Source organism: Carassius gibelio, chromosome B6 (assembly GCF_023724105.1).
Source record: "Carassius gibelio isolate Cgi1373 ecotype wild population from Czech Republic chromosome B6, carGib1.2-hapl.c, whole genome shotgun sequence".
Classification (NCBI taxonomy): domain Eukaryota; kingdom Metazoa; phylum Chordata; class Actinopteri; order Cypriniformes; family Cyprinidae; genus Carassius; species Carassius gibelio.
In genome coordinates, this window is record NC_068401.1 from 8,866,033 (window position 1) to 8,892,356 (window position 26,324).

Below are 26,324 nucleotides of genomic sequence, written 5' to 3' on the forward strand. Positions count from 1 at the left end.
TTTCAAAATTGAAATTTCATGTCTTTTAACATATGTATGTTTGGAAGGAATTTGCAACAGTATACATGTGACATTTGCAAGCTCCCCCTCAGCTAAAGAGAGAAGTCCCACAGTGCCAGAGAACATTGTTAAGATTGAATTCACACAATTGACACCACTGAAGTGCTATATATTTTAATAGAGTGCATAATTTTTATTACAGAGCATCAAGGTTCTCACATGATTCTAATGTTATAGTTACATTAACTTTATATCATTTCCATTAAAAAATTAAAATATGGATGTTTACAAAGTTTTATGCTTTAATAACGTCTTTGATATGCAAACTTCTGGACTGCTTTGAAAACGTGGAAATATTGGAACCAAACTGCAATACTCTGTCCAAAATTACTTTAGATTTATCATCAGATAAAAATAAATTTCCAGAGAGAGATGCGGAGTTGAGGGCAGTCCAAACACCAAATAGAGAGAGAGAGTTTTGCTGACTGAACACATTGTGCTCTATAAAACAAGAAGTCGAGTGCGAAGCCATTGACTGGGGCTGACTTCAAGAAGGTGAGTCTAACTGAAAATGAAAAACAAAATTATAGTTAAAGAATTTTTTAAAATATTCATAAAGTTTATTACATTTATTCTGTGTGCATAAATAATTCATCACAAATGTGCTTATAAAGGAATGTCTTTTTAAATGTATATATATTATATATTATATATATATATATATATATATATATATATATATATATATATATATATATATATATATATATATATATATATATATATACAGATTTCTCACATCATTTGTTCAACTTCTACTGACTGGAGGCAAAAGGAGGTAAAAATCTACTAGGCTACACAACCTCATCAAACAATATTCATCATTTATATTATAGTGCAGTAATGTTTTGTATTACCACTTACTATTTCAATGATCAATATCCTGAATGTTATTGATGTTTGGTCTATTTGTCCAGTAAAGTGGCACCATGAGTGGGGATGCAGAAATGGAATGTTTTGGCCCGGCGGCCATTTACCTCCGGAAGCCTGAGAGGGAGAGAATTGAGGCTCAGAACACACCGTTTGATGCCAAGACAGCATACTTTGTGACAGAACAAAAGGAGATGTACCTCAAAGGGGTGCTAGTCAGCAAAGAGGGTGGCAAAGCCACTGTCAAAACGCTGTGTGGCAAAGTAAGTTTACATCTAGAGTAACAACCAAGTAACAATATAAATAAATAAGGTACTGCAAGTTCAAAATATAGTTTTTCTGAGCCTAGTATTTTTAGTTTTCATATTAAATACTCTCTTATTTATCATTTGCCTTGTTTTTCACCTCAAAAAGACCATCACAGTGAAGGAAGATGAAATCTTTCCAATGAATCCCCCCAAGTTTGATAAGATAGAGGACATGGCCATGATGACCCACCTCAGTGAGCCCACTGTGCTGTACAACCTCAAAGAGCGTTATGCAGCATGGATGATCTACGTATGTAACGAAAATGAACAGTACTTCATCCTTCAAATACAATATGATGTCTTATTTAAGCTAACATTTTAATTTGCAGACCTATTCCGGGTTGTTCTGTGTCACTGTGAACCCCTATAAGTGGCTCCCAGTGTATGATTCTGCAGTTGTGACAGCCTACAGAGGCAAAAAAAGAGTTGAAGCCCCACCTCACATCTTCTCCATCTCTGACAACGCCTATCAGTTCATGCTCACTGGTAAAAACTTGTGGAAGAAAATATTTAAGATTTTTTTTTCTTTATTCTTTGTTGGGTAAAATGAAATGTCTCTCTGCTCTCCGCAGATCGTGAGAATCAGTCTATCTTGATCACGTGAGTATTTTTCAGAGTTTGGAGTACTTTTATCTTTCAGTTAAAAAAAGAAATAAAATAAGAGAAATTGGCTCGACTTTATGTTGCATTATTGTAATTTCAGTGGAGAATCTGGTGCAGGAAAGACTGTGAACACCAAACGTGTCATCCAGTACTTTGCGACAATCGCTGTATCATCTGGACAGAAGAAAGCAGAGCCCGTCCCGGGAAAAATGCAGGTATTTGAAATATTTATTTTGATAATATCTGATACTTATATCCTTTTGATTAATGATATGGTCAGGGAATTAATCAAATGGATGTTCTTTAAGGCATATGCATGCATATAGCTACTAATCCTTCATTTCAAGAGGACAGCAAAGTACTTGACAGCATCATTAAATATATTCTGTACACATCAGGGGTCGCTGGAAGATCAAATCATTGCAGCCAACCCCTTGCTGGAAGCCTATGGAAATGCCAAGACTGTGAGGAATGACAACTCCTCCCGCTTTGTGAGTACTATAGTCTATAGAGCAAATTCTGTTTTTTGTAGCTAAATAAACACAACCTGCTTTGCAAAGATAAACTCGACTTTCAAACAATCGCAAAGTAATTTGCAAGTACAAAACTCTTATTCGAGAGAAACTGCAGAGGTATGGACAGATATATATATATAGGCTATTGTGTGTTATAACTTTTTATGAGGAAACTTGAATTGATTTTCTCACAAATGCGTGCAGGCAGATTTTCTAACAAATGCAAATTAACTTTCTTTTCCAAAAACAGCAGATGTCGCTGTCGGTCAATTTACGCTAGTCTCCCGAGACCCGAAAGACCTGCCCACTGCCGTGCTCTACTAAGCGTTTTGATTCTGTAAATGAAAACTGTTGCGTTTTGATTCTGTAAATGAAAATTGTTGTCTAATCAATCTTGCATCTGGTAAAATCTCCAGGGTAAATTCATCCGAATTCATTTTGGCACCACTGGAAAACTGGCATCAGCTGATATTGAAACTTGTGAGTTCTTCATTCTTTTAGATTTCAGTTGATTATGCACATTCCTTTTATCCCTCTGACAATTACGGTATTGATCCATAGATCTGCTGGAAAAGTCCAGAGTAACTTTCCAGTTGTCTGCTGAGAGGAGCTACCACATCTTCTACCAGCTTTGCACTGGCCATAAGCCAGAACTGCTGGGTAAGAAACTGTACATTATTGCATTAGGATCAAATGTGCATGTAATACTTTGAATTTAATAAAGACTGCAAGAACGGATAATGTCAGCATTAAATTATTATATTTGTGCAACAGCATTAAGTTTTTCTTTCTTGTCATATTCCTCTTGTAGAGGCTCTTCTAATCACCACAAACCCATACGACTATCCCATGATCAGTCAGGGTGAGATCACAGTCAAGAGTATCAATGATGTGGAAGAGTTCATTGCAACGGATGTAAGTGGAGTCAAATGTCTGAGCACTTAACATTTGATACATAATCTTATACACTGCATATCTCTGATACACTATGTGAAATATGTTATAGTAAGGGTAAATACATTTGATTGTTTCTGACTTGCAGACAGCCATTGATATCCTGGGCTTTACTGCTGAGGAGAAAATAGGCATCTACAAGCTGACAGGAGCTGTGATGCATCATGGGAACATGAAGTTCAAGCAGAAGCAGAGGGAGGAGCAGGCTGAGCCTGATGGAACTGAGGGTGTGACTTAAAATTTAGCTATAAAAGCATGCATATATGGTTGCAGTATGAATACATACAAATAATTGACTTACAATTTATTTTATATTTTTCAGTGGCTGATAAAATCGCTTACCTCTTGGGTCTTAACTCTGCTGACATGCTGAAGGCTTTGTGTTATCCCAGAGTGAAGGTCGGGAATGAATTTGTGACCAAAGGTCAAACTGTTCCTCAGGTGTGTCCACTTAAAAAAATTATAATTAATGATTGCATCACTAAATATTTATGAATATGCAGTTTTTGTTTTGCTTTTTAATGAAATGGTATTAAATGGCATTCTTTTTTTCTAAATTAGGTAAATAATGCAACCATGGCTCTGTGCAAATCGATCTATGAGAAAATGTTCTTGTGGATGGTTGTCCGAATCAATGAGATGCTGGACACCAAACAGCCAAGACAGTTCTTCATCGGAGTGCTTGACATTGCTGGGTTTGAAATCTTTGATGTAAGTTAATAAGATAAAAAATATGAATCCGTAGTTTTAGCTTCTTGGTTCTGGCACTGAAATATTTTATGTTCTCTACAGTTCAACAGCCTGGAGCAGCTGTGCATTAATTTCACAAATGAGAAACTGCAACAGTTTTTCAACCACCACATGTTTGTGCTGGAGCAAGAGGAATACAAGAAAGAAGGCATCGAGTGGGAGTTCATTGACTTCGGTATGGACTTGGCTGCCTGCATTGAGCTTATTGAAAAGGTAACAAATTTCAACTTTAGGACATGATGTTTTTATTTTTATTTTTAAGCATTAGTGCTTTGGTCTGATTCATTTTCTCATCTCAAGGAAATGTGCTCTTTCTTGCAGCCAATGGGTATTTTCTCCATCCTTGAGGAGGAGTGTATGTTCCCTAAGGCAACAGACACAACCTTTAAGAACAAGCTGCATGACCAGCATCTTGGTAAAAATGCATGCTTCCAGAAGCCCAAACCTGCCAAAGGCAAGGCCGAGGCCCACTTCTCCTTGGTGCACTATGCCGGAACTGTGGATTACAACATCGTAGGCTGGCTGGATAAGAACAAGGACCCTCTGAATGACTCAGTGGTTCAGCTGTACCAGAAGTCTTCAGTGAAACTGCTGGCTCACCTGTATGCTGCTCATGCTTCTGCTGAGGGTCTGCAAAACTTCAATACATATATCTAAGAGTATTAATATTCTGCAGGGTTTATTTTTTTAAATAAATGTATTATGATATTTACACATTATATTTGTATTATTTATTATACTGTACAGAGGCAGGAGGCAAAAAGGGCAAGAAAAAAGGTGGTTCTTTCCAGACAGTGTCTGCACTGTTTAGGGTAAGTTTACCATGTTAAATATGTGTTCATGTTATATGATTATAAAACTGCTAATATGATTAATATATATGTATTTGTACACTGGTCAAACATTTCAAAATATTTTGGATAAAATTCTACAGGAGAACTTGGGTAAGCTGATGACCAACTTGAGGAGCACACATCCCCATTTTGTACGCTGTCTGATTCCAAATGAATCAAAAACCCCTGGTTGGTATTGTTATTTTTTCCAATAATAAATAGTGCTTAGTATAACAATATCACCTTTGTTTAGCTGTCATAAAAAGACTCAGAATCCTATTTAAGACATAATATTTCCTATATCCTATTTAAGAATGTTTTAAGATTAAAATCCATCTACCTATTTTTCCAGGTCTTATGGAGAACTTTCTGGTCATCCATCAGTTGCGCTGTAACGGCGTATTAGAGGGAATCAGAATTTGCAGAAAGGGTTTCCCAAGCAGAATCCTCTATGGTGACTTCAAGCAGAGGTATCTCACATACATGCCACATATGAATAACATGCTCATTTAAGGGTAAGGGTACTTCAGATGAAAATTTAACTGAAATGTAATGAAATCACTTCTGTTTCAGGTACAAAGTATTGAATGCTAGTGTCATCCCTGAGGGTCAGTTCATTGACAATAAGAAGGCTTCAGAGAAGCTTCTTGGCTCCATTGATGTGGATCATACCCAGTACAAGTTTGGACACACCAAGGTACACAGTATCAAACCATATCTTGCAACTTATTTTCTAGATATTAGATAATAGTGCTTAATTGCTTAATCACTTATTTGTGATAGGTATTCTTCAAAGCTGGGCTTCTGGGTACCCTTGAGGAGATGCGAGATGAAAAACTAGCTGAGCTGGTTACCATGACTCAGGCTCTTTGTCGTGGATATGTTATGAGGAGAGAATTTGTCAAAATGATGGAGAGGAGGTATGGTTTTGCATAAAATAGTAAATGGATAAGATAGTAACTTAATGCTTACACACAGTCTCTGGACATTTCTTCTGATTCTATGATCCAGAGAGTCCATCTACTCCATCCAGTACAACATCCGCTCATTCATGAATGTGAAACACTGGCCATGGATGAAGCTGTATTTTAAGATCAAGCCTCTGCTCAAGAGTGCAGAGACTGAGAAGGAAATGGCAGCCATGAAAGAGAATTTTGAAAAAATGAAGGAGGATCTAGCAAAGGCACTTGCCAAGAAGAAGGAGCTGGAGGAGAAGATGGTTTCCCTGCTGCAGGAGAAAAATGACCTGCAGTTGCAAGTGGCATCTGTGAGTTTTTCATCAGCATTCATCAATTTGTCTTTATAACATCACAAGTTCACAGCTAAAATTCAAATCAAATGATGCTCTAATCAACAGGAAACAGAGAACCTTTCTGATGCTGAGGAGAGATGCGAAGGACTAATCAAAAGCAAGATACAGCTGGAGGGGAAACTCAAAGAGACAAATGAAAGATTGGAGGATGAGGAAGAAATCAATGCTGAACTGACAGCCAAGAAGAGAAAACTAGAGGATGAGTGCTCTGAGCTGAAGAAAGACATTGATGATTTAGAGCTTACCTTAGCCAAAGTGGAGAAGGAGAAACATGCCACTGAGAACAAGGTTTACTGTCTTAATTCATATTACCCATCAGTTATCTGACCTGATCTGACTCTAACAATTTCACTAAATTTCTATATTAGGTGAAAAATCTTACAGAGGAGATGGCCTCACTGGATGAAAGCATTGCAAAGTTATCAAAAGAGAAGAAAGCCCTCCAAGAGGCACATCAGCAAACTTTGGATGATCTGCAGGCAGAGGAGGACAAAGTCAATACTCTGACAAAGGCCAAAACCAAACTTGAACAACAAGTGGATGATGTAAGTTACAATAGTTGCTGCAATATATTGGTTGATTTGATTAATTTTAGATGCCTTTCAGAACAACCAATATTGGAATCTTGCTTGATAGCTTGAAGGTTCTCTGGAGCAAGAAAGGAAACTCCGTATGGACCTGGAGAGGGCCAAGAGAAAGCTTGAGGGTGACCTGAAACTAGCCCAAGAATCCATAATGGACCTGGAGAATGACAAGCAACAATCAGACGAGAAGATAAAGAAGTACGACTTTAACTTCTATTTGGAATGTTTTGAAGAGAATAATATTTGTGATGGTATATGTAAATCATCTGTTACAACTATTTCCCACAGGAAGGACTTTGAGATAAGCCAACTTCTAAGTAAGATTGAGGATGAACAGTCTATTAGTACTCAGCATCAAAAGAAGATCAAGGAACTCCAGGTGATCTCTCAATGAATAACGCTAGGAACACTGGTCATGTAATCTGGTTCAAGTAAGTGTGATCTTCATCATTACCACTGTTTATTTCAGGCTCGTATTGAGGAGCTGGAGGAAGAAATTGAGGCAGAACGTGCTGCTCGTGCTAAGGTCGAGAAGCAGAGGTCTGATCTCTCCAGGGAACTTGAGGAGATCAGCGAGAGGCTGGAAGAAGCAGGAGGTGCCACTGCTGCACAGATTGAGATGAATAAAAAACGTGAGGCTGAGTTCCAGAAACTACGCCGTGATCTGGAGGAGTCCACCTTGCAGCACGAAGCGACGGCTGCAGCACTCCGCAAGAAGCAGGCTGACACTGTGGCAGAGCTGGGAGAACAGATTGACAACCTCCAGCGTGTGAAACAGAAGCTGGAAAAAGAAAAGAGTGAATACAAAATGGAGATTGATGACCTGTCAAGCAATATGGAGGCTGTTGCCAAATCAAAGGCACGAGAACTTCTTTTCCTGAATATTGCGTTTTTAATATAAGAGTCATATTCATAGCAATTTTTCTTTTCAGGGTAACTTGGAGAAGGTATGCCGTACTCTTGAAGATCAACTAAGTGAAATTAAAACCAAAAATGATGAAACAATCCGTCAACTAAATGAGATAAGTACACAAAAAGCAAGACTGGCTACTGAGAATGGTACGTTTGAGGACAAAGCCACACTTCAAACTCCAAATTTAAGGTTTTGCCTACATTTTCAAGGATTCATGGAATTGTTCTTTCTTTTAAAAGGTGAATTTAGTCGTCTGCTAGAGGAAAAAGAAGCTCTTGTTTCTCAGTTGACTCGAGGCAAGCAAGCTTTCACTCAGCAGATTGAGGAGCTTAAGAGACACATTGAGGAAGAAACCAAGGTAATTGTTTACTATTTTGGTAACACGTCTTGTAGCAACATTAGCGAATAATGCTTTGTTTGTTGCTTTTCAGGCCAAAAATGCCCTGGCTCATGCTGTCCAGTCAGCACGACATGACTGTGATCTGCTCAGAGAGCAGTACGAGGAGGAACAGGAAGCCAAATCTGAGCTCCAGCGTGGCATGTCAAAGGCCAATAGTGAAGTAGCTCAATGGAGATCCAAATATGAGACCGATGCCATTCAGCGTACAGAAGAGCTTGAGGAAGCAAAGTAAGTAAAACCCTGTTTAAACAGTAAATAAAGTAGAAGCAATGACTAACATTTCATTGTTGCTTGTAGGAAAAAGCTTGCTCAGCGTTTACAGGATGCTGAAGAGTCCATTGAGGCTGTGAACTCAAAGTGTTCCTCTTTGGAAAAAACCAAGCAGCGACTGCAAAATGAAGTTGAGGATCTCATGATTGATGTGGAGAGAGCTAATGCTCTTGCTGCCAATCTTGACAAGAAGCAGCGGAACTTTGACAAGGTACAGGATGTATTACTTGTTCCTGAATTGTTGTACAGCAACATAAGGTCTTTGCTCACAAATTTAATTGACTTTTTCAAAGGTTCTGGCAGAGTGGAAGCAAAAGTATGAGGAAAACCAAGCAGAACTGGAAGGAGCTCAAAAAGAGGCCCGTTCTCTTAGTACAGAGCTTTTTAAGATGAAGAACTCCTATGAAGAAGCCCTAGACCATCTGGAGACCCTCAAGAGGGAGAACAAAAACCTTCAACGTAAGATTTTTCCACAAATACAAAGGGCAGATGATAGACCATTTCCATGCTTGCATGTGAATACTCTGGTTTTTATATTATTTAGAGGAAATCTCTGACTTGACCGAACAAATTGGAGAGACTGGGAAAACCATTCATGAGCTGGAGAAAGCCAAGAAGACAGTCGAAACCGAGAAAACTGAAATCCAGGTCGCTCTTGAGGAAGCTGAGGTAAGCTGAAATGTTTTTGAAGAACCACTATAATACTTACCAAAACTGCTTTTTTGTAATGTTAACTGATTATTGCTCTTTACTGGTCAACAGGGAACCCTGGAACATGAGGAATCTAAGATTCTTCGTATCCAGCTTGAGCTAAGCCAAGTGAAAGGGGAGATCGATCGTAAATTGGCTGAGAAAGATGAGGAAATGGAACAGATCAAAAGAAATAGTCAAAGAGTGATTGATTCCATGCAGAGCACTCTAGACTCTGAGATCAGGAGCAGAAATGAAGCCCTAAGAGTCAAGAAGAAGATGGAAGGAGACCTCAATGAGATGGAGATTCAGCTGAACCATGCAAATCGCCAGGCGGCAGAAGCTCAGAAACAGCTCAGGAATGTCCAAGGACAGCTCAAGGTAAAATTGTGGAGCTCTTCTTCAAGTTCCAGTTATCCTCAGCTTGAAGTTGAACATCATACTCTTCGATAATTATTCCACTGAAACAAGTTATTCATATTTTAATAGGATGCCCAACTGCACCTTGATGATGCACTGAGGGGTCAAGAGGACCTGAAAGAGCAGGTTGCTATGGTTGAACGCAGGAACAACCTGATGCAGGCTGAGATTGAGGAGCTGAGATCTGCTCTGGAGCAGACAGAGAGAGCTCGCAAAGTAGCTGAGCAGGAACTGGTGGATGCCAGTGAGCGTGTAGGACTTCTACACTCCCAGGTTTGTTTTCAAGTGTTTACAATTTAATTCATCTGGACTCTTAGACAGAATCATCAGTGGTAAACCATGTAACTCTCCAATATACAGAACACCAGTCTCATCAACACCAAAAAGAAGCTTGAGGCCGATTTAGTTCAAATCCAAGGTGAAGTGGATGATGCTGTCCAGGAGGCACGAAATGCAGAGGAGAAGGCTAAGAAAGCTATTACTGATGTGAGTACCTATTTATATGACACGTTCTATATGACCACATTTTCATCCAGTCAAATCCAATATCCACATGAATACATCTAGTGAACACTGAAAAAGAGCTGTAGTCATGTCATGTGTGATTGCAGGCTGCCATGATGGCAGAAGAGCTGAAGAAAGAGCAGGATACGAGTGCTCATCTTGAGAGGATGAAGAAGAACCTGGAAGTTACAGTCAAAGACCTGCAGCATCGTCTGGATGAGGCTGAGAGTTTGGCCATGAAGGGAGGAAAGAAGCAGCTCCAGAAACTGGAAGCTAGGGTACTTTTTGTGCAATTTGTAAGAAGGCTATGAAATCTAAGGGGTACACCAGAATTGTTGCATCCATTTTTTCTATTTCCTAGGTTCGCGAACTGGAGAATGAGGTTGAGGCTGAGCAGAGAAAAAGTGCCGAAGCAGTTAAAGGAGTTCGGAAGTATGAGAGAAGAGTGAAGGAACTCACTTACCAGGTAGATAATTTAACTGAACTTCTGAGAAGGAATGGTTTGTCAACAGAGCAACATTTGTTACAATGTCTTTTTAACAGACTGAAGAGGATAAGAAGAATGTAACCAGACTGCAGGATCTGGTGGACAAACTGCAGTTGAAAGTGAAGTCCTATAAGAGACAAGCTGAGGAATCTGTAAGTACAGTATTATATGGTCATATTTCATCATAATTAAGACATCATCATGTTGTTTGACAATTTAATAAACTCGATTCCTTGGTAATCTCATCACAGGAGGAACAGGCCAGCACTCACCTTGCAAGGTACAGGAAGGTGCAGCATGAGATGGAGGAAGCTCAGGAGAGAGCTGACATCGCTGAGTCCCAGGTCAACAAGCTCAGGGCAAAAAGCCGTGACATTGGAAAGGTATTTAAAAAAAAAGTAATTTATTGAAAATGTTTAAATATACACATTCTAACCTCAAAAGTCCAGAATATTTGACTTTTATTCATTTATTTATTCATTTTGCTTCTGCAGGGAAAAGAGGTTGCAGAGTAAATATCACCTTTCAAGAAGAGTCAGCAATAAACAATCATATAATATGAATTTGTGCTATGTCTGAGTCATGTGGTCAATAAAGTTGCCCACCAACCAACAATGGCTGCAATGTTTTCTTTTATTTAAAAATTTGACTTGCTCTCTTCATTTCATGGATGACACAAAAACTGCTTAATCTTTAATACAAATTATAGCTTCTTACAAGGTTTAAAGTATCCATATTAATAAGAAACTATGGTTACTTGGTAAATTGTGTGAAGGTGATGTGGCCTTTGTTTACACAGAACTGTAGTCCACAAGTCCATAGTAGGAGTGTCCTATTTGTCCTTTTTAACAAGTTCCACTTTGGGGATGTGATGCAACCTCAATGAATTTTGTAAAGTCTAAAATGGTGCACATTGGATTATAACCAAATAAATGACTATTAATCAGCCTACATGGTGCTCTGTCACTCAGAGTTTTCCCTTTTTTGAACTAATGCCACATTGGATAGCAGTCTTGTGTGAAATCCAAAGGGTGTCCAAGTTGTATCAGCTAACCAACCTCTTGTCATTTTAAGACTGGACCACTGCAGTTGGCTGTGGGCTAATCTTCTAGATAGAAGATGATTCACAATAAAATGGCACACCTACTTCTCCCAATCCATGTGACTCTGGAATAACATACTTCAACATGCTCCTACAGGTCTGTTGCCTTCTGTCCTCATACCCTTTCTCTGCTTTTCTGTGGTGAAACCTCCACCTGAAAACTGGTTGAAGAAACAGTTCATCCATGTGCATTTACCTAAACCGTAACCAAAAACATAAGACACTTCCCATTTACTATATATCTGTGCCACTCCAGTTTACTCTTTTATTGTTTGCTCCAGTATGAGAAATTATGCAAACTGGTTTAAAATCATGGCAAAATTATTAATTATAAATAGAAATATATTATACTGAATACCACCTTATTGCTTACTAGTTACCTCAGAATCTTGCTAAAGTAAGTCTTAAAATGTATTATATTGACCCTTTAGATTCATACATGTAAAATCAGCTGTAGACTCATTGGCTTTACATGTTAAAATGAGAACCTTTACAAACTCCTCATCTTGTTATGAATAATATGCAAATTTGGATGCAGCTCCCCATGTTTTGAACTGGTGGTGGCTCAGAACTGATGCACCATTACATGAAATATATATTTATATATACACCTCCCTTTACAAATCTATAGAAGGTTAATTCCATGTTTAAGATATTTTATGTAAGGGGAGCTAAGACTAACTAGATAAATTAGTTTACTTTAAATTAAGTTTGTTCAGCTCACTAAATATGATTTTCAGGTTCACTATATTGCTGCTTCTTAACGTTACATTTAAGAATTATCCCTCATGATAAAAACAGCATCAGGACCTTACCTTTTTATCCCTCAGGTCCTCATTCTGCCATGGTTTGAACCAATGTTTTAGAGAACCACACACTGTGAGTTAACACAAAAGTTAATAGCTCCCCAAACAAAGTCTGTGCAAAATCATGAAACTGCGAAAAAAATATCAAATAAATAAATGTTATGACAATGTTTACTTATCTGTGGTTGTACTCAGAAGGGATCCCAGCTGCATCCACCGAGAGAGAGAGACTTTATAATCAGCAGATCTTTGCGTGGTTAATAGTGTAAATGCGGCATCATACTCACACATTGAACAATAAAGCAAAGACTCTACAAACTCATTTGTCTTTCATCACGAGAAGCAAAGATGCTGTATTATATTTCAAAGTCCTAAAATAAGAAGCCGCAATGACTTTAAACTATGATACAACTGTCTCATCCAAGAACCGTTGTTCCATCCCACAATCTCTAATGGTGCACACTTGCAGGCTCTTGACAGACACTAAAACACTTGGATTTTGTTTTGTAATGTAATGCAGGAAGTTCAAGTCACAATAAATCCCCTGAGCCTGCTGCCATTTGGTGGGTCAAGATGGCACTGGTGTCTATATTTGTATTTTGTCCAAATATGAATGTAGTGTTATGGGTGGGTGATCAAGTTTCACATTTTTATTAAATGGATCCCATTATATCTCAAGAGTAACTCCCCCACAATTTTTTAAAGCTTTCTGCTCTTTGCCAGTATGGGATCACCTTTCCAGTGGAAAGACTGACCTTAAGTCTCACAAAGCCCACTTTAAATCAAATCTCATATTACACAAAGCCAACCAGAGGAGGACTGTCAGATTAAAGAGGTCTGGATCCACAGATCTGGATGAAATGGCATCCTGTTTGACGTATTCATTAGAAAATGTTACCTGTGTGAAATCACATATACATACATGTCCATTGATTTATACATGATATATGTCTATTTCAAGTCTTAAAAGTGTATAAAAGAGCATGCACACATTCTTCAAGCACTCTCAGTGTGGAAAGGCACAGCTATTAGCACACAATGACTCAAGTTGGCCTGTTGACATCACAGATTTTGTCACCACCTTGGACTTTGTTTAATCCCCAAGAAAGGCCTGGAGAGCCTCAGCTGTTCTTAACAAGGAAAGGCATGATCTTTTGGCCTCCCTGCTTGTTTCTTGAAGGGACAGAAGTATACCAATTTGATTTCTTTGTAACACGGCAAATTTGTAAGGCTCGTGCAACTTTACACCAGTGACATTTGAGGTCTTCTCCACAACGAGTGGATGACTAATTATTGCCAGACATTCTTAAGAAGGACTTACAACTGAGGGTTAGATGGACTGACATGCACATTGTGGTTATTCATTTGCTCTCGTTATTTGTCTCTACTGAATTATTTAAGTTAAAAATAAACAATTTATTATCATTCTAGGGTCATGATCGAGTACTCTTGAAATTTAGTTTTGTTGTCTTGTCACTTGATCCAGTTTTGTGCATACAGTAATGTTGCAGATTCTGATCAATAGTGACAAGTTATCCAAAACAGTTCAGGATTACATTTAAACACATAAAATGCACAAAAAAACTCTCCACATTTCTATACTAGACCATAACATCTTGAAGAGATAAAACCATCTTGGAACTCCTTCTCATTTCAAGAGATAAAAATAATACAGGGACAAATGGAAGAGGGCAAACAGGACTCATGCCCAAAAATGAGATGCTGAAATGTCCTGACAGAACACTTACACTATAAAAGAGGGCTTTTTCCCGACTCCTCCCAGGGCTCACAACTACACAGCAAAGGTAAGTGATTGAATGCTAAGCCACGAAACAGACACTCTCTCTACATACAATTCTGCTTTTACTTTTTGTTACTTTTAACAAATAAGGATGTTTTAGTCTGTTTATTACAAATTACAAGATTGTGCTCCTCAATAAAAACGATGTTATCCTGGGCTAATTAAAAAAATATTTTTTTCCCTGATGAATTATTTTAGAATTTGGGCAAGTTTCAACTGACAACAAATTCCTTGTTTTATTTTACAGTATACACGGAGGTGGTGAATTACAACATCAAGATCAAGTTCCAAGAGTTGGTTATCAAGATTAAGATCAAGTCCTAAGACTTGGTGATCAAGATAAACATCAAGTCCTAAGAGTTGGTGCAATACAAAGGTATCTTTTCAATTAACTCTAAATGCTAAACAATGTGACAAATTCATGCATAACTTAGTTTTTTAACACGGTTTTGTCATTCTCAACCACCATTTTTGCCTTTTTGGTGACAAGTTAATCAACCAAGTACTTGGTTATTTTACATTTTTATCTAATGTTAAAGGGTACTATTACACATGCATGAACGTAAATGTTCCTTTGAATATAACTTGCATTACAAACAGTATTGGTTGTTCTTCTGTCAGAATTCCACTATGGGGGATGCGGAAATGGAGTGTTTTGGCCCTGCGGCCATCTACCTCCGCAAGCCAGAAAAAGAAAGACTGGAAGCTCAAAATAAACCATTTGATGCCAAAACTGCCTATTTTGTGACTGAGCCCAAGGAGATGTACCTCAAAGGCGTCCTCAAGAGTCGGGAAGGTGGCAAAGCCACAGTGGAAACTCTGTGTGGCAAAGTGGGTATAAGACATACTTAGACAAAATTTGCCAAATAAATTTTACAGCCGTCTGCATTGCTTTTTTGATAACTGTAAAACGACGCTCCCTCCAGACCATCACAGTGAAGGAGGATGACATTTTTCCAATGAATCCCCCCAAGTTCGATAAGATAGAGGACATGGCCATGATGACCCACCTCAACGAACCCACTGTGCTGTACAACCTCAAAGAGCGTTATGCAGCATGGATGATCTATGTATGTAACCAAAACTGAAGTGTTAATCTGTTTCAAAGGCGTTGTGCTGCTTTACTTATAAATCAATGAAATTTCTGTATTTAGCATGTGAAATAACATTACTCTCTTGCAGACCTATTCCGGGTTGTTCTGTGTCACTGTGAACCCCTATAAGTGGCTCCCAGTGTATGATTCTGCAGTTGTGGCAGCCTACAGGGGCAAAAAAAGAGTTGAAGCCCCACCTCACATCTTCTCCATCTCTGACAATGCCTATCAGTTCATGCTCACTGGTATGAAAAAATAATCTTTATGATTGAGGTTCAGTGGCTAAATTGTTAAAAGATCCAGTTTATATATAGAATGTAATAAATTACTTTCTACTCTTTTGTAGATCGTGAGAATCAGTCTATCCTGATTACGTAAGTATAATGTTTTAAGTATTTTCACCACAAATGCAATGTGAAACTGTGAAAATAGAAACTGTGCAGTCTGATGCATATTATGATATACTGTACCATATTTTCAGTGGAGAATCTGGTGCAGGAAAGACTGTGAACACCAAACGTGTCATCCAGTACTTTGCGACAATCGCTGTATCATCTGGACAGAAGAAAGCAGAGCCCGTCCCTGGAAAAATGCAGGTATATCTGTTATTTATGTGACAATATGGTAATGAGGATGGATTTATTAAATTGTATGGTCATCAATCCAAAATATAAATCCAAAAAGGTCTTAGAAAGCAGTAGAACACTTATTTAACTGGCATATCTAAAACATTATGTGTCCATCAGGGGTCGCTGGAAGATCAAATCATTGCAGCCAACCCCTTGCTGGAAGCCTATGGAAATGCCAAGACTGTGAGGAATGACAACTCCTCCCGCTTTGTAAGTATTGAGGCAACTGCAAATGTCTACTATGTGTTTTAACTTTTCCTGATAAATTTGATCTTACTTCTAAATTCTTCAGGGTAAATTCATCCGAATTCATTTTGGCACCACTGGAAAACTGGCATCAGCTGATATTGAAACTTGTGAGTTCTTCATTCTTTTAGATTTCAGTTGATTATGCACATTCCTTTTATCCCTCTGACAATCATGGTATTGATCCATAGATCTGCTGGAAAAGTCCAGAGTAACTTTCCAGTTGTCTGCTGAGAGGAGCTACCACATCTTCTACCAGCTTTGCACTGGCCATAAGCCAGAACTGCTGGGTAAGAAACTCTATTATTGCATAGGATCATATTTTCACATATTTAATTTGAATTTGATAAAATATTTCTAAAGAATGCAAACAGATAATATGATCATTCAAACTTTGGATTAAATTCTTTCTTTCTTGTCATATTCCTCTTGTAGAGGCTCTTCTAATCACCACTAACCCATTCGACTATCCCATGATCAGTCAGGGTGAGATCACAGTCAAGAGTATCAATGATGTGGAAGAGTTCATTGCAACTGATGTAAGTAGAACTTTGAACTTGTCTAGTGATTAACATAAAAAGCCTATTTCACATTTGCAATGTATCATCAGCAACATTACAAGAGACACATGATTGTTTCTGACCTGCAGACAGCCATTGATATCCTGGGCTTTACTGCTGAGGAGAAAATGGGCATCTACAAGCTGACAGGAGCTGTGATGCATCATGGGAACATGAAGTTCAAGCAGAAGCAGAGGGAGGAGCAGGCTGAGCCTGATGGAACTGAGGGTGTGACTTCAATCTAAATCCAGCTGTAGAAACATTTATATATGATAAAAATATGGAAGGAATATATTATTTTTAATAATCTATTAATAATTTACTTGATTTATTTTTTTTCAGTGGCTGATAAAATCGCTTACCTCATGGGACTGAACTCTGCTGACATGCTGAAGGCATTGTGTTACCCCAGAGTGAAGGTCGGGAATGAATTTGTGACCAAAGGTCAAACTGTTCCTCAGGTGTGTCCACTTAAAAAATGTATAATTAATGATTGCATCACTGAATTTTTTAGAATATACTTTTTTGAAAGAAATGGAATAACAATAGCATCATTGTTTTCTAAATTAGGTGAATAATTCAACCATGGCTCTGTGCAAGTCAGTTTATGAGAAAATGTTCTTGTGGATGGTTGTTCGAATCAATGAGATGCTGGACACCAAACAGCCAAGGCAGTTCTTCATCGGAGTGCTTGACATTGCTGGGTTTGAAATCTTTGATGTAAGTTAATAAGATAAAAAATATGAATAGGTAGTTTTAGCTTCTTGGTTCTGACACTGAAATATTTTATGTTCTCTACAGTTCAACAGCCTGGAGCAGCTGTGCATTAATTTCACAAATGAGAAACTGCAACAGTTTTTCAACCACCACATGTTTGTGCTGGAGCAAGAGGAATACAAGAAAGAAGGCATCGAGTGGGAGTTCATTGACTTCGGTATGGACTTGGCTGCCTGCATTGAGCTTATTGAAAAGGTAACAAATTTCAACTTTAGGACATGATGTTTTTATTTTTATTTTTAAGCATAGGTGCTTTGGTTTGATTTATTTTCTTATCTCAAGGAAATGTGCTCTTTCTTGCAGCCAATGGGTATTTTCTCCATCCTTGAGGAGGAGTGTATGTTCCCTAAGGCAACAGACACAACCTTTAAGAACAAGCTGCATGACCAACATCTTGGTAAAAGTGCATGCTTCCAGAAGCCCAAACCTACCAAAGGCAAGGCCGAGGCCCACTTCTCCTTGGTGCACTATGCTGGAACTGTGGATTACAACATCGTAGGCTGGCTGGATAAGAACAAGGACCCTCTGAATGACTCAGTGGTTCAGCTGTACCAGAAGTCCTCAATGAAATTGCTGGCTCACCTGTATGCTGCTCATGCTTCTGCTGAGGGTCTGCAAAACAAATTCACACATTTATGATTGAAACATTAGGATGCAAATATAAAACTTATCAAACTTTGTTAACAAAGAACCTTGATTTCTGTATATGACATTATTTACCTTGCTTAATCAACAGCTGACACTGGTGGCAAAAAGGGTGGGAAAAAGAAGGGCGGCTCCTTCCAAACTGTGTCTGCTCTGTTCCGGGTAATGATGTGGCTTCATTTAACTCCTTAATATTTTATCTTTTTGTTTTTTAAGATGTACCGGGTGTTAGCGTATCTGTTTATTCTTCAACCAATAGGAGAACTTGGGCAAACTGATGACCAACCTGAGAAGCACTCATCCTCATTTTGTCCGTTGCTTGATTCCAAATGAGTCAAAGACTCCAGGTTAATATTTTTTGCATTCATGTTAGAAATGCAGAAAATCATGCAATATATTTAAATTATTGGCTCTGTTAAAGGGAACATGATAGACTTTTATGTAAAAACAATAATCAAGGTTGTTGAACTCTTTTTATTTTAGGTCTTATGGAGAACTTTCTGGTCATCCATCAGTTGCGCTGTAACGGTGTACTGGAGGGAATCAGAATTTGCAGAAAAGGTTTCCCAAGCAGAATCCTCTATGGTGACTTCAAGCAAAGGTAATCAATGTACATGATGTATAAATATGTTTAAATATGTTTTTACAAATTCGAATGTAATGTTTTTTGTAATGTTGATGAATCTGGATTTTTCTAAATGAGGAGGATGTACCCACAGCTAGTAATTTGCATAAAACAAGTGTGCTTTCTCTCACACACATATGCTTCTTTTGCATGGGCAAAAAGATCCAATATATTCGTAACAAATAGAAATTCACAACTTAGTATGATTCTGAAACCACATTACTGAATTAATTCAAGGTAAACCTTGTCATATTATGAATATGTTTTCTTTAGATACAAAGTATTGAATGCTAGTGTCATCCCTGAGGGTCAGTTCATTGACAATAAGAAGGCTTCAGAGAAGCTTCTTGGCTCCATTGATGTGGATCATACCCAGTACAAGTTTGGACACACCAAGGTTAGGATGTTTTCAAGACTCTGCAATCACTGTTGATGATGCAGTTGGCACTAACAATGTGAAAACCAAACCAAATTTCAGGTGTTCTTCAAAGCTGGTCTTCTGGGTCTTCTTGAGGAGATGCGAGATGAAAAACTTGTTATCCTTGTGACCATGACTCAAGCACTTTGCAGAGGCTATGTTATGAGGAAGGAGTTTGTCAAAATGATGGAGAGAAGGTAGTTTTGTCTTGAAAAAAAAAATGTATACTTTATAACACACTGGAGGATAACACTCCACATCCACACACAACATCTGACCATTTCTTCTGATTCTATGATCCAGAGAGTCCATCTTCACCATCCAGTACAACATCCGCTCATTCATGAATGTGAAACACTGGCCATGGATGAAGCTGTATTTTAAGATCAAGCCTCTGCTCAAGAGTGCAGAGACTGAGAAGGAAATGGCAGCCATGAAAGAGAATTTTGAAAAAATGAAGGAGGATCTAGCAAAGGCACTTGCCAAGAAGAAGGAGCTGGAGGAGAAGATGGTTTCCCTGCTGCAGGAGAAAAATGACCTGCAGTTGCAAGTGGCAGCTGTGAGTTTTTCATCAGCATTCATCAATTTGTCTTTATAACATCACAAGTTCACAGCTAAAATTCAAATCAAATGATGCTCTAATCAACAGGAAACAGAGAACCTTTCTGATGCTGAGGAGAGATGCGAAGGACTAATCAAAAGCAAGATCCAGCTGGAGGCGAAACTCAAAGAGACAAATGAAAGATTGGAGGATGAGGAAGAAATCAATGCTGAACTGACAGCCAAAAAGAGAAAACTAGAGGATGAGTGCTCTGAGCTGAAGAAAGACATTGATGATTTAGAGCTTACCTTAGCCAAAGTGGAGAAGGAGAAACATGCCACCGAGAACAAGGTTAATATCTTGAGAAACAGGTTTAGGTAAACTTGATCTTCCACTCAGATTGGAGTCACTGAAATTATCCACTGTATCTCTTAGGTTAAAAACCTTACTGAAGAATTGACATCTCAAGATGAGGTTATTGCTAAGCTGACTAAGGAGAAGAAAGCCCTCCAAGAGGCACATCAGCAGACTCTTGATGATCTGCAGGCAGAGGAGGACAAAGTCAATACTCTGACAAAAGCCAAAGCAAAGCTTGAGCAGCAAGTCGATGACGTGAGTTTGAAATGTAACAAATAGTGCAAATCAGTACTCATGTGTCTGGTTTTTGTTACAACAAACAGGAGAAATCCACCATGAAAATAATATTCTGGAGGAAAGTTATGCTTACTAATCTTTCACATTTGTGAAACAGCTGGAAGGTTCTCTGGAGCAGGAGAAGAAACTCCGTATGGACCTGGAGAGGGCCAAGAGAAAGCTTGAGGGTGATCTGAAACTTGCCCAAGAATCCATAATGGACCTGGAGAATGACAAGCAACAATCAGACGAGAAGATAAAGAAGTAAGATTTTAACCTCTATTTGAAATGTTTTGAAGAGAATAATATTTGTGATGGTAGTGAGGAACTAATAAAATATTGTTATCCTATCCTACTTACCATTATAATTAAGTCCCCTTGTTAACCTTCAGAATAATTATAATTATTTTTTTTAAACAGGAAGGACTTTGAATCAAGTCAATTGCTGAGCAGGATTGAAGACGAGCAGTCTCTTGGTATTCAGCTCCAGAAGAAGATTAAAGAGCTTCAGGTCACTCAAAGTGCTACTGTGATTTTATGCTTATTAGTTGTAATTAACTGTAACTCATCAAAGTTTTGCTACCACAGGCTCGTATTGAGGAGCTGGAGGAAGAAATTGAGGCAGAACGCGCTGCTCGTGCTAAGGTCGAGAAGCAGAGGTCTGATCTCTCCAGGGAACTTGAGGAGATCAGCGAGAGGCTTGAAGAAGCAGGAGGTGCCACTGCTGCACAGATTGAGATGAATAAAAAACGTGAGGCTGAGTTCCAGAAACTACGCCGTGATCTGGAGGAGTCCACCTTGCAGCACGAAGCGACGGCTGCAGCACTCCGCAAGAAGCAGGCTGACACTGTGGCAGAGCTGGGAGAACAGATTGACAACCTCCAGCGTGTGAAACAGAAGCTGGAAAAAGAGAAGAGTGAGTTTAAAATGGAGATTGATGACTTGTCAAGCAGTATGGAGGCTGTTGCCAAATCAAAGGCAAGTATTAATATGAAATATTGGATAAGAAACAGCACTGTATTGTATAAGAATACCCATTAAAAAATTGTTTTTTACAGACAAATCTTGAAAAGATGTGCCGTACACTTGAAGATCAGTTGAGTGAGTTTAAGACAAAGCATGATGAACATGTACGCCACATCAATGATATAGGTGCTCAAAAGGCAAGACTTCAGACTGAAAATGGTAAGTAGTATTTTTGGTAACACTTTAGAATAGGTAACATCTATTAGTTGCTTATTAGCATGCATATTACTAGATTATTAGCCATGTATTAATTAAGAACATATTAATGACTTATTCTACTTGACCTTATTCTACATCCCTAATCTTACCCATTACCAAAACCTAACAACTACCTTACTAACTATTAATAAGCAGCAAATTAAGAATTTATTGAGAGAAATGTCATAGTTAATAGTTGACAAGTTTCCTATTCTAAAGTGTTACCATACTTTTTACTGGAGGGATAAAGCAATGAAATTCTCTATACACACACCTAAACAACACTTCAGTTATTGACCATCATTAAATTCATTCAAGGTGAAATGGGACGTCAACTAGAAGAAAAAGAGGCTTTAGTTTCTCAGCTGACTCGAAGCAAACAGGCTTTCACTCAGCAGATTGAAGAGCTGAAGAGGCAAATTGAGGAAGAAGTCAAGGTGAGGAATTAGCATTTTCCTAATGAATGACCTTATGAACTAAACCTAATGAATACCTTTCTGTTTTAAAGGCCAAAAATGCCTTGGCTCATGGTGTCCAGTCAGCACGACATGACTGTGATCTGCTCAGAGAGCAGTACGAGGAGGAACAGGAAGCCAAATCTGAGCTCCAGCGTGGCATGTCAAAGGCCAATAGTGAAGTAGCTCAATGGAGATCCAAATATGAGACCGATGCCATTCAGCGTACTGAAGAGCTTGAGGAAGCAAAGTAAGAAAAATCCCCTGTTTAAACAGTAAATAAAGTAGAAGCAATGACTAACATTTCATTGTTGCTCCTAGGAAAAAGCTTGCTCAGCGTTTACAGGATGCTGAAGAGTCCATTGAGGCTGTGAATGCCAAATGTGCCTCCTTGGAAAAGACCAAACAGCGACTGCAAAATGAAGTCGAGGATCTCATGATTGATGTGGAGAGAGCAAATGCTTTAGCTGCCAACCTTGACAAGAAACAAAGGAACTTTGATAAGGTAAAGCAACCATGTCTTTTGCACATTCATTTAGTTACATTTAATATTATTGTGATGCACCTCACCATGGGTATATTGTTCAATGTCGTAAAGGTCTTAGCAGAATGGAAGCAGAAGTATGAGGAAAGCCAGGCAGAGTTGGAAGGAGCCCAGAAGGAGGCTCGTTCTCTTAGTACAGAACTTTTCAAAATGAAAAATTCTTATGAGGAGGCTTTGGACCACCTGGAGACTCTGAAAAGGGAAAACAAGAACCTTCAACGTATGTACAATCACTTACCTTTTATGTTAGTTTTTAAGATCTTCTACAGAATAGTATGTTTCAAACCACTGTTAATCATGTGCTCTTTCATGTATACAGAGGAGATCTCAGATTTGACTGAGCAGCTTGGTGAAACTGGAAAGACTATTCATGAGCTGGAAAAAGGAAAGAAAACTGCTGAAATGGAAAAATCTGAAATCCAAGCCGCACTTGAAGAAGCTGAGGTAATATGGTGCTTTAAAAAAAAAAAGATTATTTCCACTGTTCTAGCAAACAATTCCCTACAAGTTATTCTAATTTTCAGGCAACCCTAGAGCATGAAGAATCAAAGATTCTTCGCGTTCAGCTTGAGCTGAACCAAGTGAAAGGGGAGATTGATCGGAAATTGGCTGAGAAGGATGAGGAGATTGAACAGATCAAGCGAAACAGCCAGAGAATCATTGATTCCATGCAGACCACCCTGGATGCTGAAGTCAGAAGCAGAAATGATGCTCTGAGAATTAAGAAGAAGATGGAAGGAGACCTCAATGAGATGGAGATTCAGTTGAGCCATGCAAATCGCCAGGCTGCTGAAGCTCAGAAACAGCTCAGGAACGTCCAGGGACAACTGAAGGTTTGTTCTGTTACAGCAGTGTAGCACTATGTCTTGATCTGACTAATGAGATCAGAAGACCTAACTATCTCTTGATTGCTTCAGGATGCTCAACTCCACCTTGATGAAGCTTTAAGAGCACAAGAGGACATGAAAGAGCAGGTTGCTATGGTTGAACGCAGGAACAACCTGATGCAGGCTGAGATTGAGGAGCTGAGATCTGCTCTGGAGCAGACAGAGAGAGCTCGCAAAGTAGCTGAGCAGGAGCTGGTGGATGCCAGTGAGAGAGTGACTCTCCTACACTCCCAAGTAAGAAGAATGATTTGTTTTATGTAATTTTTTAAGGAATAACTCATAATCAACATTATTTTCAACATTCTCTCATTTTCTTCAGAATACCAGTCTTATTAACACCAAGAAGAAATTGGATGCAGATCTTGTTCAAATTCAAGGTGAGATGGAAGATGTAGTCCAGGAAGCACGCAATGCTGAAGAGAAGGCAAAGAAAGCAATAACTGATGTGAGTAAAACTACAGTAGTTTTAAACTACCAATTTACACATTTTTATTCTCCAAAGAAACCGAATTCTGAGTAAAACATTATTGCAGGCTGCCATGATGGCAGAAGAGCTGAAGAAAGAGCAGGATACAAGTGCTCATCTTGAGAGGATGAAGAAGAACCTGGAAGTTACGGTCAAAGACCTGCAGCACCGTCTGGATGAGGCTGAGAGTTTGGCCATGAAGGGAGGAAAGAAGCAGCTCCAGAAACTGGAGGCTAGGGTATGTGGCTATACACATAGTACATTAAATTTTTAGAGACTTAACAAAGGCTAATTTTGCAGATGAATGGTGACATAAGTTTAATTAATGTTTTAAAAACTGGGTGGAGGGAATTAATTATTCAATGCACTAAAGAAGGCCTTGAACTTTGTCCTGCTGGTGATACATGTAAAATAAAAGGTATTCACATTTTTGTGAATGCTAATCATCGTTTCATATACAAAGTAATTAAACAGATTGATGCATTAAAATACATTTTATAGAGTGATAAAAGATTGCGGTTCAAATGGCTTTGTGGAATGTACACATGGAATATACATTCACATATTTTATCACAAGCATAAAGTCAGGAATAACATAAATTATAATCCATGATTCAGGTTCGTGAGCTGGAGGGTGAAGTTGAAGCGGAGCAGAGACGCAGTGCTGAAGCGGTGAAAGGTGTCCGCAAATATGAAAGAAGAGTGAAGGAACTGACTTATCAGGTACTTCATCAAACAAAAATATGTATGTAGGTATGATAAATGGTTCAGTTAATGCATTACATTTTTTCTGATGCAGACTGAAGAAGATAAGAAGAATATTATCAGACTGCAAGACCTAGTGGACAAACTTCAACTGAAAGTCAAGGCCTACAAGAGACAGAGTGAAGATGCTGTGAGTAATTTTAAAGTTTGATGTGTGTTGTGCAACACAATATACTGAATATGATGACCCTAAACAAGTATTATTTCATTGACAGGAGGAACAGGCCAACAGTCACCTGACCAGGTTCAGAAAGGTGCAGCATGAGCTGGAGGAAGCTCAGGAGAGAGCGGACATCGCTGAGTCCCAGGTCAACAAGCTGAGAGCTAAAAGCCGTGAATTTGGGAGGGTAAATATCAAACTTTTATTTAGTTCATTATTTGTGATCAAGGACTTTGTTATCCATACAAAATTTTGTGTATAGGCTTTAATCATGTAAAAACAAATCTACAGTATTAAACAATCTTAAAAAGTACATTATTGTGCTCATTTTGATAATGCTTCACTTCACATTATTTTCATTTGTTTACAGGGTAAAGAGGCTGAGGAATGAACCTTTTGAGAAAAAGAGTGGGCAGAGAATCAGTAACTAATTACTGTGAAATCCTTGTCCACAAAAACCAGTAACCAATAATAAAAAAGCTGTTCATCTGAGGTGTCTTTGTGTTTAGTTTTTCTTGGTTATACTTGTATAGTCTAGTTGGTATTTAAAACATAGCTGGTTACATCCATATGTGTGTGCATTCATCTGATTAAAAAAATGCTAATCCAAAATGATTCCAAAAAATGTATTTTTGAGGAAGTCCAGATCTATAGATAAATGGGAATACAAATACCTTGGTCATAGTACATCCCAACCTTATGCTAAATTGAAAAAATGTACTGAAAGACATGTATAATCCTTCTGCAGAAAAGCCTGAGAAAAAGAGCTGTTTAAAACCTACAAAAGCTATGACAGAGCTAACCATTACTTACCTTAAAAAACACATTAGCATCCAGCAAACAATTCAGATAAGCCACAAGCCACATCGACAGAATTCTCTCAAAAAGTCTTTAAAAGGCTGAATCAAATATTAGAAAAGAAACGCAATTTGTAGGGAACCCTTACAGTTCAATAAAAAGTTATCTTCTATTTTAACTCATCGTATTCAGTCTCTTTTCTAGATACGATATCTATTATGACCACTAGGGGTGGCTATGCGCTACCTCTAGCTAAGCTGCAGAACAGTTCATTCGAATCGGTTCTTTTTAAACAGTTCGTTTCAAATAACGTTAAAAAACTATTCGCAATGGATGTAGTAGTCCCGTGACGTAAAACGCTGAACGCTACTAAATAATTTATTTACATTACTTGGTTTTTGTGCAGTTTGAAACTTGTTGATTCAAGTTTTTATACGTGTTAATAAAACGGCCACACAAAAAAAATCTAAACATATTTCCAGTATTTATTACAATTCGCTGCTATTCGACTAATCTTTTCACCTTATTAATCAAAACCACTGTTCGCTCCAAATGTTTTACATTATATAAAGCATCAAAAGGACGATCAAGACTTACGATGCTTTTGGAAAACGGTCCAGATCAGTTGTGGTCAGTGTACCTGTTCAACCGACTCATTAAAAGACTCGATTCCAA

At 38.3% G+C, this 26,324-nt stretch overlaps 2 protein-coding genes across 2 annotated transcripts; both read left to right on the forward strand.

Moving 5' to 3' along the window:
- The first annotated feature begins 989 nt into the window (after positions 1 to 989).
- Positions 990 to 11,088, forward strand: LOC127959534 (myosin heavy chain, fast skeletal muscle-like). Its single transcript, XM_052558773.1, has 39 exons — positions 990 to 1,193; positions 1,345 to 1,488; positions 1,568 to 1,724; positions 1,811 to 1,838; positions 1,942 to 2,056; positions 2,240 to 2,332; positions 2,773 to 2,836; positions 2,918 to 3,016; positions 3,168 to 3,271; positions 3,399 to 3,537; positions 3,633 to 3,751; positions 3,872 to 4,021; positions 4,103 to 4,273; positions 4,382 to 4,688; positions 4,808 to 4,872; positions 4,995 to 5,082; positions 5,246 to 5,363; positions 5,467 to 5,590; positions 5,677 to 5,813; positions 5,905 to 6,160; positions 6,251 to 6,493; positions 6,574 to 6,750; positions 6,842 to 6,987; positions 7,078 to 7,168; positions 7,259 to 7,648; positions 7,722 to 7,848; positions 7,942 to 8,060; positions 8,134 to 8,330; positions 8,400 to 8,583; positions 8,666 to 8,831; positions 8,917 to 9,041; positions 9,135 to 9,443; positions 9,552 to 9,755; positions 9,843 to 9,968; positions 10,094 to 10,264; positions 10,348 to 10,452; positions 10,530 to 10,625; positions 10,725 to 10,856; positions 10,968 to 11,088. Exons 1-39 carry the CDS (start codon positions 990 to 992, stop codon positions 10,986 to 10,988), a joined length of 5,811 nt encoding a protein of 1,936 aa, XP_052414733.1. The 3' UTR covers positions 10,989 to 11,088.
- Positions 11,089 to 14,167: 3,079 nt separating this feature from the next.
- Positions 14,168 to 25,343, forward strand: LOC127959533 (myosin heavy chain, fast skeletal muscle-like). The gene is made up of 41 exons (XM_052558772.1): positions 14,168 to 14,186; positions 14,430 to 14,558; positions 14,804 to 15,013; positions 15,109 to 15,252; positions 15,365 to 15,521; positions 15,623 to 15,650; positions 15,758 to 15,872; positions 16,023 to 16,115; positions 16,198 to 16,261; positions 16,343 to 16,441; positions 16,587 to 16,690; positions 16,801 to 16,939; positions 17,054 to 17,172; positions 17,282 to 17,431; positions 17,513 to 17,683; positions 17,792 to 18,098; positions 18,225 to 18,295; positions 18,393 to 18,480; positions 18,617 to 18,734; positions 19,032 to 19,155; positions 19,237 to 19,373; positions 19,480 to 19,735; positions 19,826 to 20,068; positions 20,153 to 20,329; positions 20,469 to 20,614; positions 20,771 to 20,861; positions 20,939 to 21,328; positions 21,409 to 21,535; positions 21,893 to 22,011; positions 22,083 to 22,279; positions 22,351 to 22,534; positions 22,628 to 22,793; positions 22,893 to 23,017; positions 23,098 to 23,406; positions 23,491 to 23,694; positions 23,780 to 23,905; positions 23,994 to 24,164; positions 24,545 to 24,649; positions 24,726 to 24,821; positions 24,907 to 25,038; positions 25,222 to 25,343. The coding sequence occupies exons 3-41, from the start codon at positions 14,813 to 14,815 to the stop codon at positions 25,240 to 25,242; spliced, it is 5,814 nt and encodes a 1,937-aa protein (XP_052414732.1). The 5' UTR covers positions 14,168 to 14,186; positions 14,430 to 14,558; positions 14,804 to 14,812; the 3' UTR covers positions 25,243 to 25,343.
- Positions 25,344 to 26,324: the final 981 nt, after the last annotated feature.